Source organism: Falco rusticolus, chromosome 4, assembly GCF_015220075.1.
Source record: "Falco rusticolus isolate bFalRus1 chromosome 4, bFalRus1.pri, whole genome shotgun sequence".
Classification (NCBI taxonomy): Eukaryota; Metazoa; Chordata; class Aves; order Falconiformes; family Falconidae; genus Falco; species Falco rusticolus.
In genome coordinates this window covers 94,749,140-94,767,105 of record NC_051190.1, presented here as the reverse complement: position 1 = coordinate 94,767,105, position 17,966 = coordinate 94,749,140, and the positions used below count along the sequence as shown (strand labels likewise).

Here is a 17,966-nt window from a genome sequence, read left to right as displayed (position 1 = left end):
TGTTAGCATAATGAACCAATCATTGTTAATTATAATGGGTGTTGAAAAATACTTTTTTTTTTTTTTTTTCTTACAGGACTGTGGGGTTGAAGTGGTGATCATTAGTGCTCTGGTTCTTTTCTGTGGTGGCAGCCAGCCATCCTGCATAAAAGGGCAATGTTATCATCACATGTTACGTTTTATTAGTCTGGCTTGTCCAAAGCCACATTCCCACTGGCTGGCTGGAGTCTTTCAGTGCTGCATACTGATGTCCTGTGGTGCATGACTGGGACCTCATCACTGAAAAAATACATAAAAATTTTGTCTTATACTGTTGAATACAGAGACAGCAGCAAAGCTTAATAAATTGAAGAGGCAATAGCTGTGGAGAAGGGTTAGAAATCATAAAATAAATGTGGGGTAAAAGAAAAGGACATATTTAGTGAATTACAGTCTAATGGATGCTATTTATACTTTCTATTTGGTGCCATTTTCTATGTTAGGAAACATTACTTAAATGCAGTAGACAGTTAAATTTTTTTTTAAGAGAAGTGGAAATAGAGCCAGGAGGCATTTGTGGTCCTGTAGAAATAGGGTCCCAGCATTCCTGATCTCCAACACAAAGGATGTTCAGGAAATAGTATTTTAGGAAAGAACTGAAACAGTTTATTAATTCTCTCCTTGGATGTTTTATTGGGTTTTTTTTGTTGGTGGTGGTCATGTGTCCTGTCCTGTCCCCCCCAGCTTTGATTTTGTTATCCCCATAGTGCTAGCCAGAATCTCCCCATTGGAGCCTGAATTCTGCTGCCTGCAACTGAAGACATCTTCAAAATGAAAGCTGATCATGACTGTTGCATCCATAATTTTTTTTAAGAAAAAGCAGGAGTCTCATCTCTTAAAAGTTCATTCTATTATATGTAAAGGAATTGTTTAATGATGAGATTCCTGGAGTTACGCACCAATGAACTGATTTCAAGGTACTTTGTTCACATTCTGGCCAGCTGGAGTATCCAGGTGCACTTTGATTCGATTATATTCTTCTTATAGAACTCCAAGACTGTAGTACAAAAGAGAGTAATATTAAAAATTCTGTGATTATTAGCCTTCACATAGAGACTTTTTTTACCTTGGTAGGCTAGCAGTGTGTCAGTCATGAGCTGTGGGTTTAGGGTTTCTTCCCTCAGTTTTCAAAGGTATGCTCACCTAATAAAGTGGTTGTGTGAAAAGCCACATCTTAAAGCCCTGCTTTGTATTTTAAACTGTATTTTAAATGTGGTGCAAATACATTGCATGCAAACATGCTGCAATCACAGTTGTAGGTTCCTAGGCGTTTTATAACTGTTCAGTACTCCTGACTGGGAGGTTTTGGCATCCCTTTTTGCAAAGTACAAAACAAAGGAAACGGAATGTTACAGCTTGTTAGGACACTAGATGTGGAGTAAGAAGTTTCTGTAAAATCCTGGATTTTTAAATTCTGGTTGGGTTTTTTTTTGGGGGGGAGTGGGGTTGTATTTATTTTTTTTTTTAATAATGTTACGTTTCACTGCTTCCTTGTACAGTCACTTTAACATTGTAAACATGATCTGTGGGGCAGTGCTTAAATGTGGTGAAATGCAGATTTAGGAGTGAGGATGTCTTTGAGGGAGGGATAGGAGTAACTGAGGAAGCTGCAGCTGCGAGTAGAGGGAAAGAGGGCATGAAGATCCAAGTTTCCCCAAGTCTCGTGTGCTCTGCAGAACCCCTACTGCTATATTTGTACCAAAGTGTTTCTACTGACATGTTAAAACTGCCACCTTAAGGGCTGTGAACTGAGCTGATAAAAGCTCTCTCCCATCAGCATGCTGTACTTGTTGAGGGCTTTGCCTGTCCGCTCTGGGGTGTGAATCTTTCCTGCTGCGGGTTGTGTTGCTGCACCCACAGAACTGTGTAGTGTTGACCTGGCCTTGGCTGGGTTTTATGGTCTCTGTTACTGTAGTGCTGGGGTGTCACTGGTCTTCAGGTATTCACTCCCTCTGGTGCTGCCCTGAGTTAGGGAACTCCATTGTATTTTGCAGATGCTCGAAGCCTAATAAGTCTGGTTCACTTGTGCTCCATTGTAGTCAATGGAGAGAGATGATTCCCAGTGTGGTTCAGAGCAGGTTGAGGCTGAAGCCCAAAGCTCTCCAGTACCTCCTCTTACAGGAGAAGACCTTTCCTCTTACATCACAAGAGAGCAGTGGTGAAGTAGTGAGTCAAGGACCCAGGTGTCCCAGCATCTGAAGTTTGCCACCAGACAGTCTTGTTTCTGTAGCCTCTGGTGTATGACAGTAACAGATGAAGCCTCCACTGACTGTGAAAAGAGGTGTTTTTCTGGTTTTTAATAGCCATAAAAATTACTTTTGCACTAAAAGATTTCTAAGTAGAATGGTAGCATTAATTACAAACAGAATGGTGTATTTACTGGCTTGAGAATCTGGTTTTTGACAGATGCATAGATCAGCAACAGAACTTTTCTTTTTTAATGCTTATTTTTTTTCCACTAGCAGATGTGCTGTATCTGCTGGTTTTCTGTGATAGCAACGGTTAAGAGTTTTCTTGTTACTTCTGTGATTAAAAGGTGACAGCCAGGTAAAAGTGATATCCCAATCATCATCAAAAAAACCCCAACAAAAACCAAAACCCCAAACCCACCAAAAACAACCTGGAAAAAGAAAAAGCAATGAATCTCTGCTAGTCATTTGAAAAGGAAAGATACGCAGCCTTTGCCTAAAAGAAACCTATCTGCCATTCCCTGGTATAGCACAATCAAAGTATATCTGAACACAGGTTTCTGCCCAGATTTAGGCTTCTGTCCTTGTTACAGCTGACACATGCACATACACACACTTGCTGTTTGATTTGGAAGTGCTTTAAACCCAGGTTAGTGTACTGGTGGCTTGAACTGGACCTAAGGCTGGGTCAGCACTGATGTATTGAATGTTCTTAGCTTGCTTTTGCTCATCCCATGATTTCCCTGGAACAAAATAGTGGCCTAGACCAACTCGGCCTACCATCTTGCATACCTGTGCTTAGTGCTTCCTGGTGACTGGTTACCTCTGTGGGGGACCCATGAGGTAGGCATGGAATTGTGAAACGAGTGATGAAATCAGAAATCTCAAGTTACTTTAGAAGTGCTACAAAGTGTTGCACAAGTAGGAATGGCAGGTACTCAGGAAGACTGAGTTAGGGATCTGTGTGCATCTTAGCACGCAAAACGTAGAGATGTGACCTGAGACACATGCAGGTGAGCACAGAACTGGTGACCAGGTATTACTTTGTGGTGGATGTCATTAGGGCTGCACTTAGCCAGCATCTCGGATATATATCTGTACTAACCAGTCAACGCAAATAAAGCTTTACTGGATGTGTAAATTCAAGTCAACTCTAGTGCTGCCCATGCTTGGTGTCAATGGTAGGATTCTCCCCACGTGTGCAGATCAGTAAGCTGCAAGGCCGTGATGCCCCATTATTGTTTCCCACTGGATTTCAGATATTAATCTGATACTTACCCTAGGAAAATACTTTTATACTAACTGACGTGTTCAATGCAGATGGCTGTGATATGTTAGCTAAAGGGGTTACCTCCTACAGGGAGCATAAGATCTACTTTGATCTGTGTTATTTCATGCGTTACAGCTACAGCTTGATCTTCTAGGAGCTTTAAATGAGCATCTCAGCATGTGTAAAAGCACACTTCATTTTTACTAGTGTAATGGAGGACACAGAGGCAACCCCCCCAAAACTAAAATGCACTACTGCAAAACAGTTAATGAAGGAAAAACTTTGAAATATTTTTGGACTGTCTGATTGTAAGGAATTCTTTGAAGTACACTGACTAAAAAGGTGAATTTGACTTTTCAGAACCGTAAATGCAGCAAAGATATTACGTAGGTTTCTGTAAACATAATTTTACGAAGATTAAACTAACAAAAGCATCAAGTCCATTCTCTTCGACATCAGGCAAATATTTACAGCCAGGCAAAAAAAATAAGTGTCTTTGAATGGCCTGCTGAGTGGATTTAGTCTGCAGAGCATGGAAATAGGCTTTCACCTCATCTTTCATTAAAACAAACAAAAAAGTAATAGCTCACTTTTGTCTTTTACTATTGCTACATTCCTATACATGCAGGAAGCCGTCATGTCCTGTCACTGTTACCTAAGCACAGATACGTCTCTTACAGCCTGCAGCAGCGGGACTGCACAGGGATTCTCAATGCGGCTGCGAGCTGGCTGGGAAGGGGCTGCGGGAGCTGGTCACTCGCCAATCTGTCACTCCAAGAGCAAATAAGGATTTTGTTGGTGTGGAGGCCTGGCTGGTCCTGCTGCCGCTGCTTGCTCATCTTGCTGCCAGCCAGAGCCTTCCTGCAGTCCCCGCTTACCAACCAGACCCCACCTGAGCGATTGCGCAGGGGGAGCCAGGGCAGCCCTCACCTGCTTTCAGCAGCATCCCGATTACAGCTGTGAACAGGGTGCTGGTGACAATTTATCCCTTTGGTAGGGAAGGGGAAAGAATTTTTTCTGGAGGCTAATACGTAGAGGGAGTGCAGCCCAAGGGATGGTTAGGAGCAGCAGCTTATTGGGATTGTAGTGGTATTTATTTTACATTTATTACTTGGTAAATTGCTATCAAATTACTAATTGCAAACCCTGTCCCAGAAGATTTCTACTTTTTTTCCATCCTAATGCTGTTAATTGAGTAGTACTTGGTCACATCAGCACTGTAGCAGTAGTGCCACAGGAGGACAAAGCTATGGTGTGAAGAGCTGGCTGTATTAACAGTTTTTATTTTTGAAGATCCATTTTGATTTTCTTTAACTGTTCCTTACAGGTTCTAGTTGATTTGCTGTTTTGTTTGGGTTGGTTTTTTTTTGTTCCAAGTTTTTAATTTCAGATAATGTTATGTGATAATGCAAAGGTGGTGTAGAATAGGAAAAGGGGGAGGGAGATGAGTAGGATTGAGAAAGGACTTAAAAGCTGATGGTATAGAGGGCTTAGAAGTACCAAAATAATGATTTGGAAAGTAATTGTATCCAGCCTTCCCAGTATTTATATTATTGCCAGTTTGGGTTGTTGAAGTGTCTTTTTGTCATAGTTTCCAATGGGAAACTATAGTTCCTATGGGAAATAATGGGGAGGAGAGACAGTTGTTCTTTTTGTCCTCCATCGTATTACATCTATTGGCTGATACCAGTTTACTTTGTAAAAAGAATTATTATTCCAGATACAAATTTTGTCAAAATAAGGAAGTACCAGAGTGGGATCCACAGTGGCATCCTGAGGAGAGAAGGGGAGGCAGAGCACAGAGCAGCTCACTCGCAGGCTGGCACACGTGCTGGCTGGCAAACTGGTGTTATCCTGCTCCAGACAGACTTGTGCTCCTCCCTCTGTCCCTCCCAACCCCCGCCAAAATGGGGTTTTATTTTTGGGGGAATAATAGAGGGAAGAGAGCAGCTGGAAGCAGGGATTACTTTTCACAGGATTGCAGAAGCTACAAAACCCTTTGAGGAGGAGGAGAGCAGGTCAAAGCAGCTGCACATAAATCACACAGTAATCCAGATTGAGTAACCGATCAGGCTAAAAAATTGTGGGGAGAAAACCAGTTTACTTTCTCCCATGGTCTGCCTGATCTGCTTCACAGCCTGGCTTACAGCTATGCAAACAGCTGAGCATTGAGAAGCTGCTGTGGCGAAGGGACATGTTGGCTGCTGCAGAAGGGAGCAGTTTCATACTTCCTGCCTTTTCTCCCATGTGATGGTATTTGCTAGTCATTTAGATACATATAGAGTCAGATAAGGAAATCAATCCAGGTGAAAACTATTTTTTTCCTTTCTACTAGGCCGTTGTTTAGTTTGATCGAGTTCCCAATCATCTGGGTGGTCATATGAAAATAGTAATGGCAGAAAGAGGAAGGAAATGGAAACCAAGGACTGAGACAGTATAGCAAGCGAGGACAGGATCCTTGCAGCAGATGCTTTCATTCACGTTTGATTAAAATAGTCTTGTGTTATGTTTTTGCCTGTTTATAAACTGGCTTAGTTGACTTGACTGTTGAAATAACAGAGCCTTCCCTGATCCTGGCCTGTTCAGGGAGTCCCATCTCTGGCTTTCTGTCTATGAAGTGATGCAGTTCAAAAACAAATCCAAGGGAAAAATAATTATCCATCTGCATAATGCACCCTGCTACTGAGTTAATTTTTTAGCCTATCAGTTTTCTATAAACATTAAAGGGAAACAGGTTGTTTTGACAACAGTGTAGATTCATGGGTGGTTGTACAGTGAGTTTTGTGTATTTTGTTCATTTTGTTTGCTTTTTAAGAAGTCAGTGAACTGCCATTATTGGAAGTAGGGAGGGGGTCCTATGCTGTTTAGTTGACTCAGGGAATTTTCATGAAACAACAGATCTGTGTGAGATTGCATGGTCACCCAGTATTGGAGAAAAAAATCTCAGTAAGCCAACTGGTGAAATCTGGTCTGTTTCTTTTTGCCATACAATTTAGTCTATGTTTTGGGATATAAAACTGCATTTTCTTTTAGCCAGCAACCTTCTAAAAACACTTGTGTGTGCACCCTGTGTTTATGATGATGTTCAGAGCATTGCAACATCACCAAAGTAGAATGTTCCTTCTATTTTGGGACCCAAAGCAACAGAGCTGTTTTCAGTCAGTCCAAATGCTTATGCTCACAGATGCAGAGAATAAAACAGAAATGATTCATCTGGGATCTTAACACCTTCCAGCTGGTGTTTTATCAGAGGGGAACCTGCATATGTGTACTTGAGAGAGGATTACTGTCATCATATGACCATATCTGAAAGGGACAAAAGAAGATTTAAAAATATTGAATGACTTCTTGCTTCAGATGTCATTCCTGGAAAATGCTCATGTTGATATCTGAATGTCCTGTTTCTGTTGGGTAATGAGATGCAGTGAACACAAAAGACCCTTTGATTTCTCAGCTCAGAAGCTGAGTTGATGCCGTATGGGCTAATGTTGAGAAAAAAAACCTGATAATGTCATCATGTGTATGTGTAGAATTGCTATCTTTATAGATTATCAGACCAAAACAGAAGAAAATTTTGGGGTCCTATCAAGCTTGGTGTTAAACAAAGACTGAAATACTACTTACTTGTTTTGTTCTTTTCCATCAGTGGTTTTGGATTCATATTTTAAAAGCTCAGGGCTGTTCCAACTTGGTGATACTTTTTTTTTTCTTTCTTTTTTCCATAACCAGAAAAAGCCACTGTCCTCAATAATAAAAGAAGTCTGCGATGGGTAAGTTCTGCCATATAGTACTTACTAGGTACTATAATTTTGAGTTAGAAATATTTTTTTTCTGATGAAAATCTAGATGTCCTTCCTGATTTGCCATTAGTTTCTTATATCTTTTCGTTGTCTTATCCTCAGATTTTGAATTTGCAGTTTATTTTAGATCAATTATTTGCAAGATGAGGTTCCTAACAAAGCAGCTCCATCATGTGGGCGACTCTCATTTGGACTGTTGCCTTTCTGCACAGAAGATGCATTTTATCCACTCTGCACTTGTGGTCCCTGTAGTCCATGGGTTAAGGAACTGAAGCACGGACTGTGACTTTGATTTTTGAGCACTGTGTGTAGTAGCACTGTAAGCTGGTCCAGTTGATATGACTGAATGTTAATCACAAGTACTGCAATTCAAACTAATAATTCGCTAAGATAAATACCTTGCTTTAGTTTTAATAAGTTAATATTTGGGGACAAAAAATGCTGTTTTAAGCAAGTGCTAATACACAGGAGAAACTAGTTTTTATTCATCAAAATGCTGCTGAGTTAAAAAGGTGATATTCTATGTGTAATGTAATATATCAACTTAATACTATATGGTTGGGTATTGTATAAGCTAGCATAAAATCCTGGTGCTGTAAATTTTTTGTGGTCTGTTTTAGTGATTTAGTGATCTTGCTTACTGCAAGCAAAAATTAGGCTTGCTATTTTTATAGATCTGGAATGAATATCAGGTCATTATCAACTTGTTTCTGGAGCACTAAAGTGTCAGTGTAGGGACAAAATAGTTTCTCTTCTTCTGCCTGCACCCACCCTCTCCCCTTCTTTTTATCTTTGCCCTGGAAGGAACATATTTGTTATGTAATTTCTTTCTCGACTACGGTCAAGTTTAGGGCTTTTTTCAGATGTGCAAAGGGAAAATCTCATTTATAGGATTTATTTCTACTGAAGTTTTCCCTTTGTAAGCATGCTTTTGTCTTAAAACTTTGGAACTAATCACTGAAAGCTGTGGAAAAGTATGAGAAATACATGGGAATGATGGGCACTTGTTTGGTAATAGTAAAATTAGGTAAATAGTACTTCTTGAGTTGTTAACATTTCATTTTGTGATTAATTTATTCTCATATTTCTAAGGTGGTCTCTTGCAAATCATGATCAGTTTGCACTGCAGCATGCTGATAGTTCCAATTTCTACATCACGGAGAAGGTAGGTAAATCATTCAATACAGCTCTTGCATAGCCTGTCAAAATGTTTGCCACGATAATTTATTTTAAATTAAAATATATAAAAACCAGAGTATTTTCTGAAATGTGATGCCAATGAGAGGGATGTACTGGGAGACCTGGTTTAATGATTTTGCGCTGATTTCTTCTGTTTGGAAAGGCAAGTAAATTTGAATGTGCCAAGACCTTCACATCTGTTGTGTTTCAGACTTCAGCACTGAGCCCTTCAGCTTTGGTATTTGCACATGTTCGGTGCTTTGCTGAGAAGTGGCGTACGGGAAATTGAAATATGTAAAACGCGAAGGGCTCTTTGAAGTCTGAGGAGAACTTGAGTGCATGTCACTTACCTCTTTGGCTGATCAGGCCGAAAGAAGTTTCAGTGACTGTGTAATATTTCCTACTCCTTCCTGTCTGCTGTCTTGTCCTTTCCCAGTTCTGTATGTTATGCTGGCTTATTTTTTTGGTCCACAGATAAAGTGGCAATAGGTGGTTCATGAAGTGATGCAATGATTTCAGCACAGAGTAATGAATTGGCTGTGCCTGTAATAAAAATGCAATGTGTAGTCTAAATAAATGGGACATCCTCATCTGAACAAGACCAAGTAAAACATTCATTCCTAGCTTTACTGATAGAATTGCTGAAATTACTGAAATTATGAAAAAAATAATTTGTTTGGAAGAGCGTACACATTAGTGCTGCAGAGGTACAATTTCTAAGCAATGGGAAAAGAGAGCGATATTCAAAACCAGCTGAGGTCCGTGTGCACATTCCTTAACCTTAGTGGATTTTGAGCTAAATCTGAGTTTAGCTGCATAGATCTAGATGCCTCTGACTTAGAGTGTTATCAGTGTAGTTTGGCTTACTCCTAAGTGGGTCTTTTTGCTTTGTTTTGCATTTTACACTTGTTTAGGATCTGCAAAATACAGCTGAGACACGAACTAACTTTTCTCTTGCTGTAATTTTTACCCCCACCCAAGAAATAAAGGGAACTTAAGCACAGTTAAGCATTTAGAAAGACTAAATTTAGCAAGGAGCTAGAGCAGTTGCTTATAAGATAGTGCTTTTTTTTCTTACATTTTTTTAAGCAGACCAGTTTCAGTTTTTCATTTAACTGTTTGTCACCCCCGACAACCTTCTCGATGTGTCACAGTTTGGTTTTGGATCTCCCCTTTTTTCCTTGTGCGGTTTTGATCCTTTCTTTTCAAGTTTCAACTGACAGACACTTCAAAGGCCACCACAAGGAAAACTGTTGAAGTAATTACTGGCTGCTGTGTTTTGCCTCCACCCAAATTAAATAGTGAGACTGTTACGCTAATTGCCCTGAATTGTGACACAACATTTTCCAATAAGCCAGACACAACTGAATTTGCCTGTTGGCATTTAAACTCTGATTGTACAGTGAATATTTCCAAGAAGCCACGACTGAGTGAATACTAGGGCTCGTTGAAGGAATTCGTCCTGATACAATTGGAGGAATCTTCCAGGCTTTACCTCTATGTTTGGTGGGGTAGGCTCCTGCAGCTTTGAGAAGGAGGAATGTTTTCTGTTCTACATAAGAGGAAGTCTGATGGCTTTTGGCTGCCTTAAACTTGCAATAAGGGTGGAAAATGATGGTCTTCTGGAACATTTGGGATTGTACTGCAGAGAGGACTTCGAGTTTGTTTATTCCCTACTGAAACTATGCAGAGTGTCTGACTCTGAGTCACATAAATAAGAGAAAAGAGCTCTAAATGCCACCAGTATTACTCAGATGTCTGTGACTTTTATTAGATATTGTTCACTGTTTGTCACTGCTTATTGGATAGTGGCTATAAAGAGAGGCTTATATAGGCCATCACCCCTTCTACGTACTTCCCCTCATTTGTGTGCAGTAGCATGTTGTTGTTTTCTGAATTAAAACACGAAAAACACCAGGTGTGAGGACAAACACTTGCACTTTAATGAAGCTACAACACTAATTGTTAAAGCCCACATTGCTTAAATCTGCCTCTTACTAGGATGTGAGCAGAGCTCTTTTGCAAACGGTGACAGTTTCTAATAAGTTTTTTTTCACTGCTTTCGAAGATGCATTGTATGTCTGTACATATGCAGAAAACATTATGTATGGGTCATGTTTCTGCAGAGCCTGGGTGACTGCTGATTTATGGCTTTCCAGGTAGAGATTCCTTTTTGAAGTGTCACCACGTTTAAAGTTGCCAGAAAGAATAGCAATTAATGAATTATTGTACAAAGTAACAAGAAACTTTGAGGTGAAAATGTTACAAATGTGGGATTGTCAACACATGGTTTACAATTATATTTTTGGTTTTGGGTGGCAAACAGCGCATCTGTGTTTTGGTAGTCATATGCAGAACTCTTTATCTTTTGTAGCTGACCTGTATTCCCTGATTATACCATACATAAATAAAAACAACGCCCAAGCAGTTCTGTTGGTTTCTCCCCACGCCCCGCCCGCCCCCCCCCCCCCCCCCCCCCCCGGCTGTATTATTTGGGAAAATGGCTCTACAGAAGTAGCAATAACTGCTTCAGACAGTATAAGGGCAGTCTTATAACAAATCTTGAGTCAGTCAGGGTTTCTACTAGAGATAGGGCTTATCACAGCAGATGCAGTTTGGACCGCTGCCTCTGGGGTTCTGGTTTGGCTATATCTGTGCCCCTGAAAATGCAGTGGAAACTATTAATTATGTATTTTAGTAATTTCTTTAAAAATGGGAGAAATAAAGCAGGAGGATATATGAACAAGAAAACGAAGCAGGCATAGTGCCTAAGCTCAAGCCTAGCTGGTGTTTTGATCACAGTGTATTTGATTTTTTAATTACATTAATAGGTGTGTCTCTTGGTTTTTTAAAATGCCTTACTTACACTGGAGGAGCATTTCTTTGGTAGGTCAAACCTCTGAAAGCCTGACTTCTGAATGAGGATCTCATTGTGCTAGACACTATATAACAGAGAATGAAAAAGTCATCTTTGCTTCAATCTGTCCAGGTTGTACCTGTATAAATGCTCGTGCATGTTGAGGCATAAAAAGTCAGGAATGCTATAGCCTGGGTGAGGTCAGGTTTAGAATGGAAAATGCTATGTGAAGAGTAGAAAATGACTGTATAATTTTGTCTGCTATGTGTGTTCCTGGGCTGAAAACCACAGCTTGGATCTCTATCTGCTGTGTTCCTCTGCTGGTGATACTAGGAATTCAGGGACAGGCATGCGAGTGTCTCATGCAGCACGTTGGTGGATATGCCTGGTCCCTTATCATTGCTCACCCTTGGCCTTGTAAACTAGGTCTGGCTGCTATAGATCCATCTGTGCACCTGGCTGCACTGCCCACTGTGGGCTCTGGGTCTGGCAGGGTCATTTTTAGCTCAAACTTGGTCTCTAAAAACAAAAAGGTTGTGAAGGAGCTGGATCATTGTCACTGTTGAGATGACAACGCAGCCTGAAAAATGAGGTTTTTTGGTCACATCTGAAGGTGTGATAAACCACAATGTTTATAACAAGGGGGCCTTGCAGGAGTGTGGGGCTGGGGAAGAGCAGTGTTCAAACTGGCTTCACTGCTAGAGGTAGAATGTGGTGCTTTTAACTCTGCACCCTGAGCAGCTATTGGGAAGAAAAGGCTAACTCACTCTTGCTGAGGGGCTGTGTGAGCCAGCTCCTGGCTATGTTCAGCACACAATGATGATACTGGTGCCATTTTTTAAAATCTTGTTTTTTAAATGTAAGGGCATTTCATTAATCTGTGTGTTGATTGCGGCCCATTTTTATTCAGTCATAAATTTGTGTTCATTTTTTTACATCTGATGCCCTTGAAGACTCCCTGTGTGTTTTTCCTTCTTTCCTGACTCCCACATTTCCCTTTCATTCCTACGGGTCTATTGCATGAAGTGGAGGATAGCAGACACTGAGTTTCCTCCAGTAATTTTGAGAGACTTTTCGTGTTGTTTTGCAAAGGGAGCTGCCCCCACCTTACTTTCGTTGTCATTACTCAGCTCTTTGCTGTGTTGGCAGATGGGACGTCCTTCTACCCCCTGCCTTCCCCAAGCTGGGAACCTGCGTACCAGAGTCCCTGGTGATTGTTTTTTCTCAAAGGTGCTTTTGCTTGTGACCTATTTTTTGCTGAATACAACCTGTAATTGTATATTCATGTGAAATTCCACCATGCCATTGCAGGCTCCCTGCGTGGGAGCGTATGCAAATGACGGGACGGGAAATGAGCCACTAGTAGGGTTGGGGTTTTTTTGAAGTTTTTTCTTTCACGTTTTAGTATTCGTCTGTACTCACTAATTGACTGAATGTCGGTGAGTTCGAAGTAAACATGCTCAATAATGAAAGTTTCTGATTTACTAAAGGACTTGGTGCTTTGTAAGCAGCTGAAAATGGTAAGTAGCATAAAGGCTGGGAACTGGAGAAATGTATCAAGTGCTCTGTTCCTTGTTTGCCATTTTGCATTTCTCTTGGTAATACATTTGTTAGTAGTGCTACATAAATGGCAGATTCCATTCCAGATTGGACCTGGACCAAACTATGCCCGACTTTACCTTTTCTCTGCCACTGATAGGACATGTGGTATTTCCCTTATATTCACATATTTCTTACTATTTTGGGTCATCTGCACAGCCCTGCAGATATTCCTAACAATACGGACAGCACATGGAGCCAGAGCAGCTGTACTTCTGCCTGCTTGATGGATGCTGGTAAAACTGTCTTGCGAGCTCCAGTAAAAAACAGTGGACATGAGTATATTTCTTCAGTGAACAGAAGTAAAACTCGAGTATCTGTACACTAGATCACTTTCAACCCTGCTTCGGCTTCGTTCAGGCTGATCTCAAGAACAGTGGTCATCCTTCTCTTATCAAATTAGTCCTAGTTTTTAGGACTCATTTTGTAGGACTTTAGGTTTATGCTAAATTTTCCAAAGAAAATAATTCTGTCCTGTCACCCTGTTAAACTTCCTGACCCCAGCATGAGCAGCTCAGTTCTTCTGCTTGCCTTCTTTTTAAATAGTTAGTATGACAATATCTTCTGTTCAGTTCCTTAGTTCCACATCAAGGCTGATGTGGTGGATCAAGTGGGTTTTTTTAAACAGCTGTATAGATATTTATTTTCTTGATTTTAGTTTGTCATTTTGCCTTGCAAGTAATCACTAGAGAGGAAAGGCTCTGAAATGGTTTGTCTTTGTTTCAGCGCTTGAAGATAGGTACAGTATACCACAGGTGCAGTGTGATTGTTTGGGTTCAGCTGATAGCAAACAGTTCTTTCAAGATATGGCTGACAGAAAAATGCTCTTTAAATTATCTTCATACTTAAAGAACAACATATTCAGATGGGTATTTTTACAAGGTGCAGTGAACAGACACCATAGCTCAGTGCTGAAAGGGGATGGTTCTGATTTCTTCTCCCCTGCCCCAAGAGATCCTGCCACTTCATTTCTGCTGGCTATGGCATTTTTTTTATATTTTTTTTTTTGGACAATTTTTGGAGGTGGTGGCAAGGGAGGGGGAATAATGTGCCACTTTAATTAAATTTGCTTAAGAAAAAAGTCTGCCTGATCTGATGTAAGGGTGAAGCAGAACCTTTGAATCGTGTCCAGGAATGGGCTGCAGAGAAGGAAGAAGTTAAAGGAAGGGCAGAAAAAGGAATGAAACTTTGCTCTTCATAACAGCTGTGAGCCGTTATGTCCCTCACTTGCTCTTGGAACTGGTTTAGGCTGATGTGGAATGAACTTGATGGCAAATTACGACTGTAGTCAGAAAGGAGAAGGGATGTTTTACCTACAGTCCCTCTGTATCTGTGAGGAAGGGTGCAGGCAAGGGAGTACGAGTAGGATGTATATGTTAGAGAAGCACAGGTATGTGCAGGCTTCCCCTTAAACAAGCCTTAGTGTGGCTCCAAACGTGGTGCTTGCAAAATGAGCTGGCCAGCTTTCCTGATTTTACTTACAATGCTTATGTCTGTCTTTTACCTTACAAACTGGGCAAAACCCAAAATGATAAAATTTTTGGCTGGTTTAGTTCCCTTGTTGATTCATCAACTAGTTATGCAACTGTTTATGCCACATAAAAACAGTAGTAGGAATGAGCAAGAGACTGAAAAGCAAGACTCTGCTTTATGGTAGCAAAGCTTTGCTTTGATTTGGCAAAAGTGACTGCAAACTGCAATCTTGGCTTGGGTCTAAAGCTATTTCTCTTAGTAGCAGCATCTGCTTAAGGAGCTACTCCTCCTGTGCTGACCCCTCCTTGGTGCTGTGGGTGAATGTGTTGGGTGAACTGCATGGAAGAGCTGACTTCAAATTGACAGTCTTTATTTGGGTTTTTTGTGTGTCCGTACCAGTTCCCTGTTCTGATTTCCCCACATGATCTCAACAACAAGAGTATGATCCCAGCTAAGTCTGTCACTTCCTGATGTTTATGTTGCAGGGTGCAGCTGTTATGTTCCAGCTTATCAGAGGATGATGGGGCTGCTTGTTATCTGCCTGCTCCTTTCGTGTTACTGGTACAACTCAACTGTCTGTGTGGTTGCTTGAATTGGGGAACTGATCCAGGTTAAAAATAACTTGTCTGTAACTATAACCTACAGTGTAATACCACTCTTGCTCTGCAGAGCAAGTGGTTCCTGATAATGTCCCTGTAGATCACGCCACCTGAAGATGAGTAAATCATGCAAAGTACAGACTTTTTCTTAGGATGTGGTTTAAGTGTCATTGAATTTGGTATTACTGTGGGTTGCTGGAGAAAAAGGTAGTTGAGCTTTCTTTTCCCCTCTGTTGCTTCATTCCCTTTGCCCCACTAGCATCCTAGTGACTACTGCTAGAAGGCGAGTTGCTTCTAGTCAAGGATCTGACAAAAGAAAACTCTGGATTTTTTTTCCCCCTTTTTATGTGAATGAAGGGGAGAGGAAGAAGTAATTTTTTAAGGTTAGGTGGCTGACTGTGTTGCTGCATGTTAGTAGATCTGATGTAAGGAAAGTGTTAGGAGCCCACACGCTGCTAGAAGGATATATGCAGAATTGTGCCTCTTGTGGGCTGTGGAGTTGCACTGGATTAGGTATACCGTGAAACTGTACCACTGGTGTAATTTGGTTTATTTACTGGCCTCTGTCATCTTTGAATAAGGGTAGATAAACAGCATGCAGAAAACCCCCTCTTTTTAGAAACTCCAGCTATACTTACCAACACTTAATTTTTTAAGGAAAATGCTTTCATCAAATTCTAATGTGAAAAACTAGAAGACATTCTCCCTGTCTCCAGCAGCTTCCCAGAAAAGGAATTCTATTACAAGATTAATTGCCTCAGTATTTCTTCTAAAACAGTACCGTATTTCTTAGCTCTCATCAAAGTTTTTGGTGACTAAAAATTAACTTAAGAAATCTCCTACCAGGTCAGCCAAATGTTATATCTAATTTCATAGTCTATCTCCAGTTGTAACAGTAGCAAATGCCATTCGGGGTTGTGATGAGATGATGCTTTTCATTCTCTTCGTGCTTCCTCAGCATTTACATTCATCGTACTACAGGTGTTAGAGGCTAAATCTACACTTAGTCCATTTAATATTCCATATAAAGGCCATGAAATTCTTTCATCTCTTCTTGAACCTGCTGATACTGCCTGCTTTCACAACCTGTTGTGACAGCAAGCTCAAGTAGTTCACTGCCTGCTGAATGAAGAGGTATAGTCTTCATATCTGCCTTAAACCAATCCCTTACTGTTTTCATCCAGCAATCCCTAGTTCTCATACTGCAGGATTTGATTAACAGCAGTTCTGCCTTCAGCTTGTCCCCTGCATTCCCTCCTGTGGCCTTTGTCCCTCCAAACTGAGAAGACCTTGCCTTGTGAGGCAGCTGCTCAATCCCACTGAGCATTTCCTTTGCCTTTCTCTGCATTTTCCCTGACACTACTGTGTCCTCCTTAAGGTGTGAAGATCAGAACTGCACACAGTGCCCTGTGTATGGGTGCTTCAAGTTCTTGGGTGGTGGCAAAACGATGCCTCTGACTAGTTCACAGTACCACTTCTGACAGCACCCAGTGTTTACTGACTGCTGTAGCATATTGAATCGGTGCTTTAAGGGAGATCGGCCAACAAGAACTTTGCTTGTCTTTCCTGAGTTGTTGACTTAAAAGTGAACATATTATGTTATTATGTTGTCCTTATTTACTACTTGCCCAAACTCATCCTTACAAAAATGTTATGGAGTCACCAGCTTAAAGTGTGTTTCATAGCTCTAATTTTTTGTTGTGTCACTTTGGAGGAAGATGTAATAGAATAATAGTAGTATTGAAATAGGAAAGAATCTATTACTTAGCAATATAAACACATGAAGAATTTTAGATTTCTTGGCTGCTACTCTTCAGCCTAGTTAGTGAAGTCTGAAGGAAGCTGTTTGGTCAAAGTTAAAGAATAGTGCCGAGTAAGCTATAACCATGGGAACCAATGCTTCTATGTCTTCCTCAAATATGTTGAGAAAACATTCCATTCCAACCAGTTACAGTGAGCTGAATCCTGAGGCATTTTACTCAGTATAACAGATTATTAAAATGAGAAAACAAATGCACGGCAAAAATAAATTGATATGTTTTCTGAAGTGTCTTTCCAGCAAAGCTCTGAATAAATGGCTTGACTATTTTGATAGGATTTTTTTGAAAACAAATTCATGTACCTTCATCCCTCTGTGTGGTTTGGTGGACTCTGTTAATGCTTGAGGGCAAGTCTATGCAAGTCTCCTGCATGTGTTTTGGGCAAAGTAGCCTATGGCATAGTAAAGGCAGAGCTTTGAGAAGGAACAGAATCTGGTGGCAGGTAACATAGGTTCATGTTGCTGCAGCTGGTGGAGCTGGAAGTCAGAGGCCCTAGGACCTGAACACAAGGCAAACTGTCCAGGTATACTTTACTTCCTGCTGTGCCTTGTGGTTTGTGTGTTTTCATGTCTGTCTGAAAACTCAGCTTGGAAAGCGTCATGAGGCAATATGATGCTTGGAAATACTATCTACTCAATTAGAATAAAATAATCTTGTGAGTGTAGACTCTTGTTAGATATAATACTGCAATTGTGGCTTATTTGTATCCATAATATAACTGCTGTTTAGTCCTATATAACATTTATAACAAATCCATTTACTTGTTAGGATTTTTTGGGGGTGTGGGGTGGGGGTGTGGGGGTTAATAGTACTGTTTTTACCAGTTCCCTCACTGCCCAGGAACAAGCTTTCTGATATAGATCAACAGGATGAACAATCCCTACAAACTTGATGTACACTTGAGAAACAGATCAGAACTAGCTTGGAAGGGTTTTTTGTTGTTTTTTTGTCTTGTTCATGTGGTTACCTCCCTATAGGTGGTGGTGAGCCCTGTCCTGAACAGTTGTGGTGGTGGTGCTCACCAGTATGATTGCCAAAACCAGGCTGCCACAATGATGTTCTGTTATCCTGGAAAAGAAATCCACAGGATGTTGTCCTTAATACTAAGCAGATTAACTGTGTGTAAATGTTGCAGTTGAAA

The 17,966-nt window shown here is 40.7% G+C and overlaps 1 protein-coding gene across 5 annotated transcripts in view; it reads left to right on the top strand.

The window, feature by feature from the left end:
- The window catches only part of ELMO1 (engulfment and cell motility 1), a 311,155-nt gene that overhangs the window by 53,927 nt on the left and 239,262 nt on the right, over nt 1-17,966 (top strand). For all 5 annotated transcript variants that reach the window (XM_037385186.1, XM_037385188.1, XM_037385185.1 and 2 more), the window contains 2 exons: nt 7,228-7,268; nt 8,391-8,463. In XM_037385186.1, coding sequence (XP_037241083.1) covers nt 7,228-7,268; nt 8,391-8,463 — 114 coding nt within the window. The remainder of the gene's footprint in view (nt 1-7,227; nt 7,269-8,390; nt 8,464-17,966) is intronic.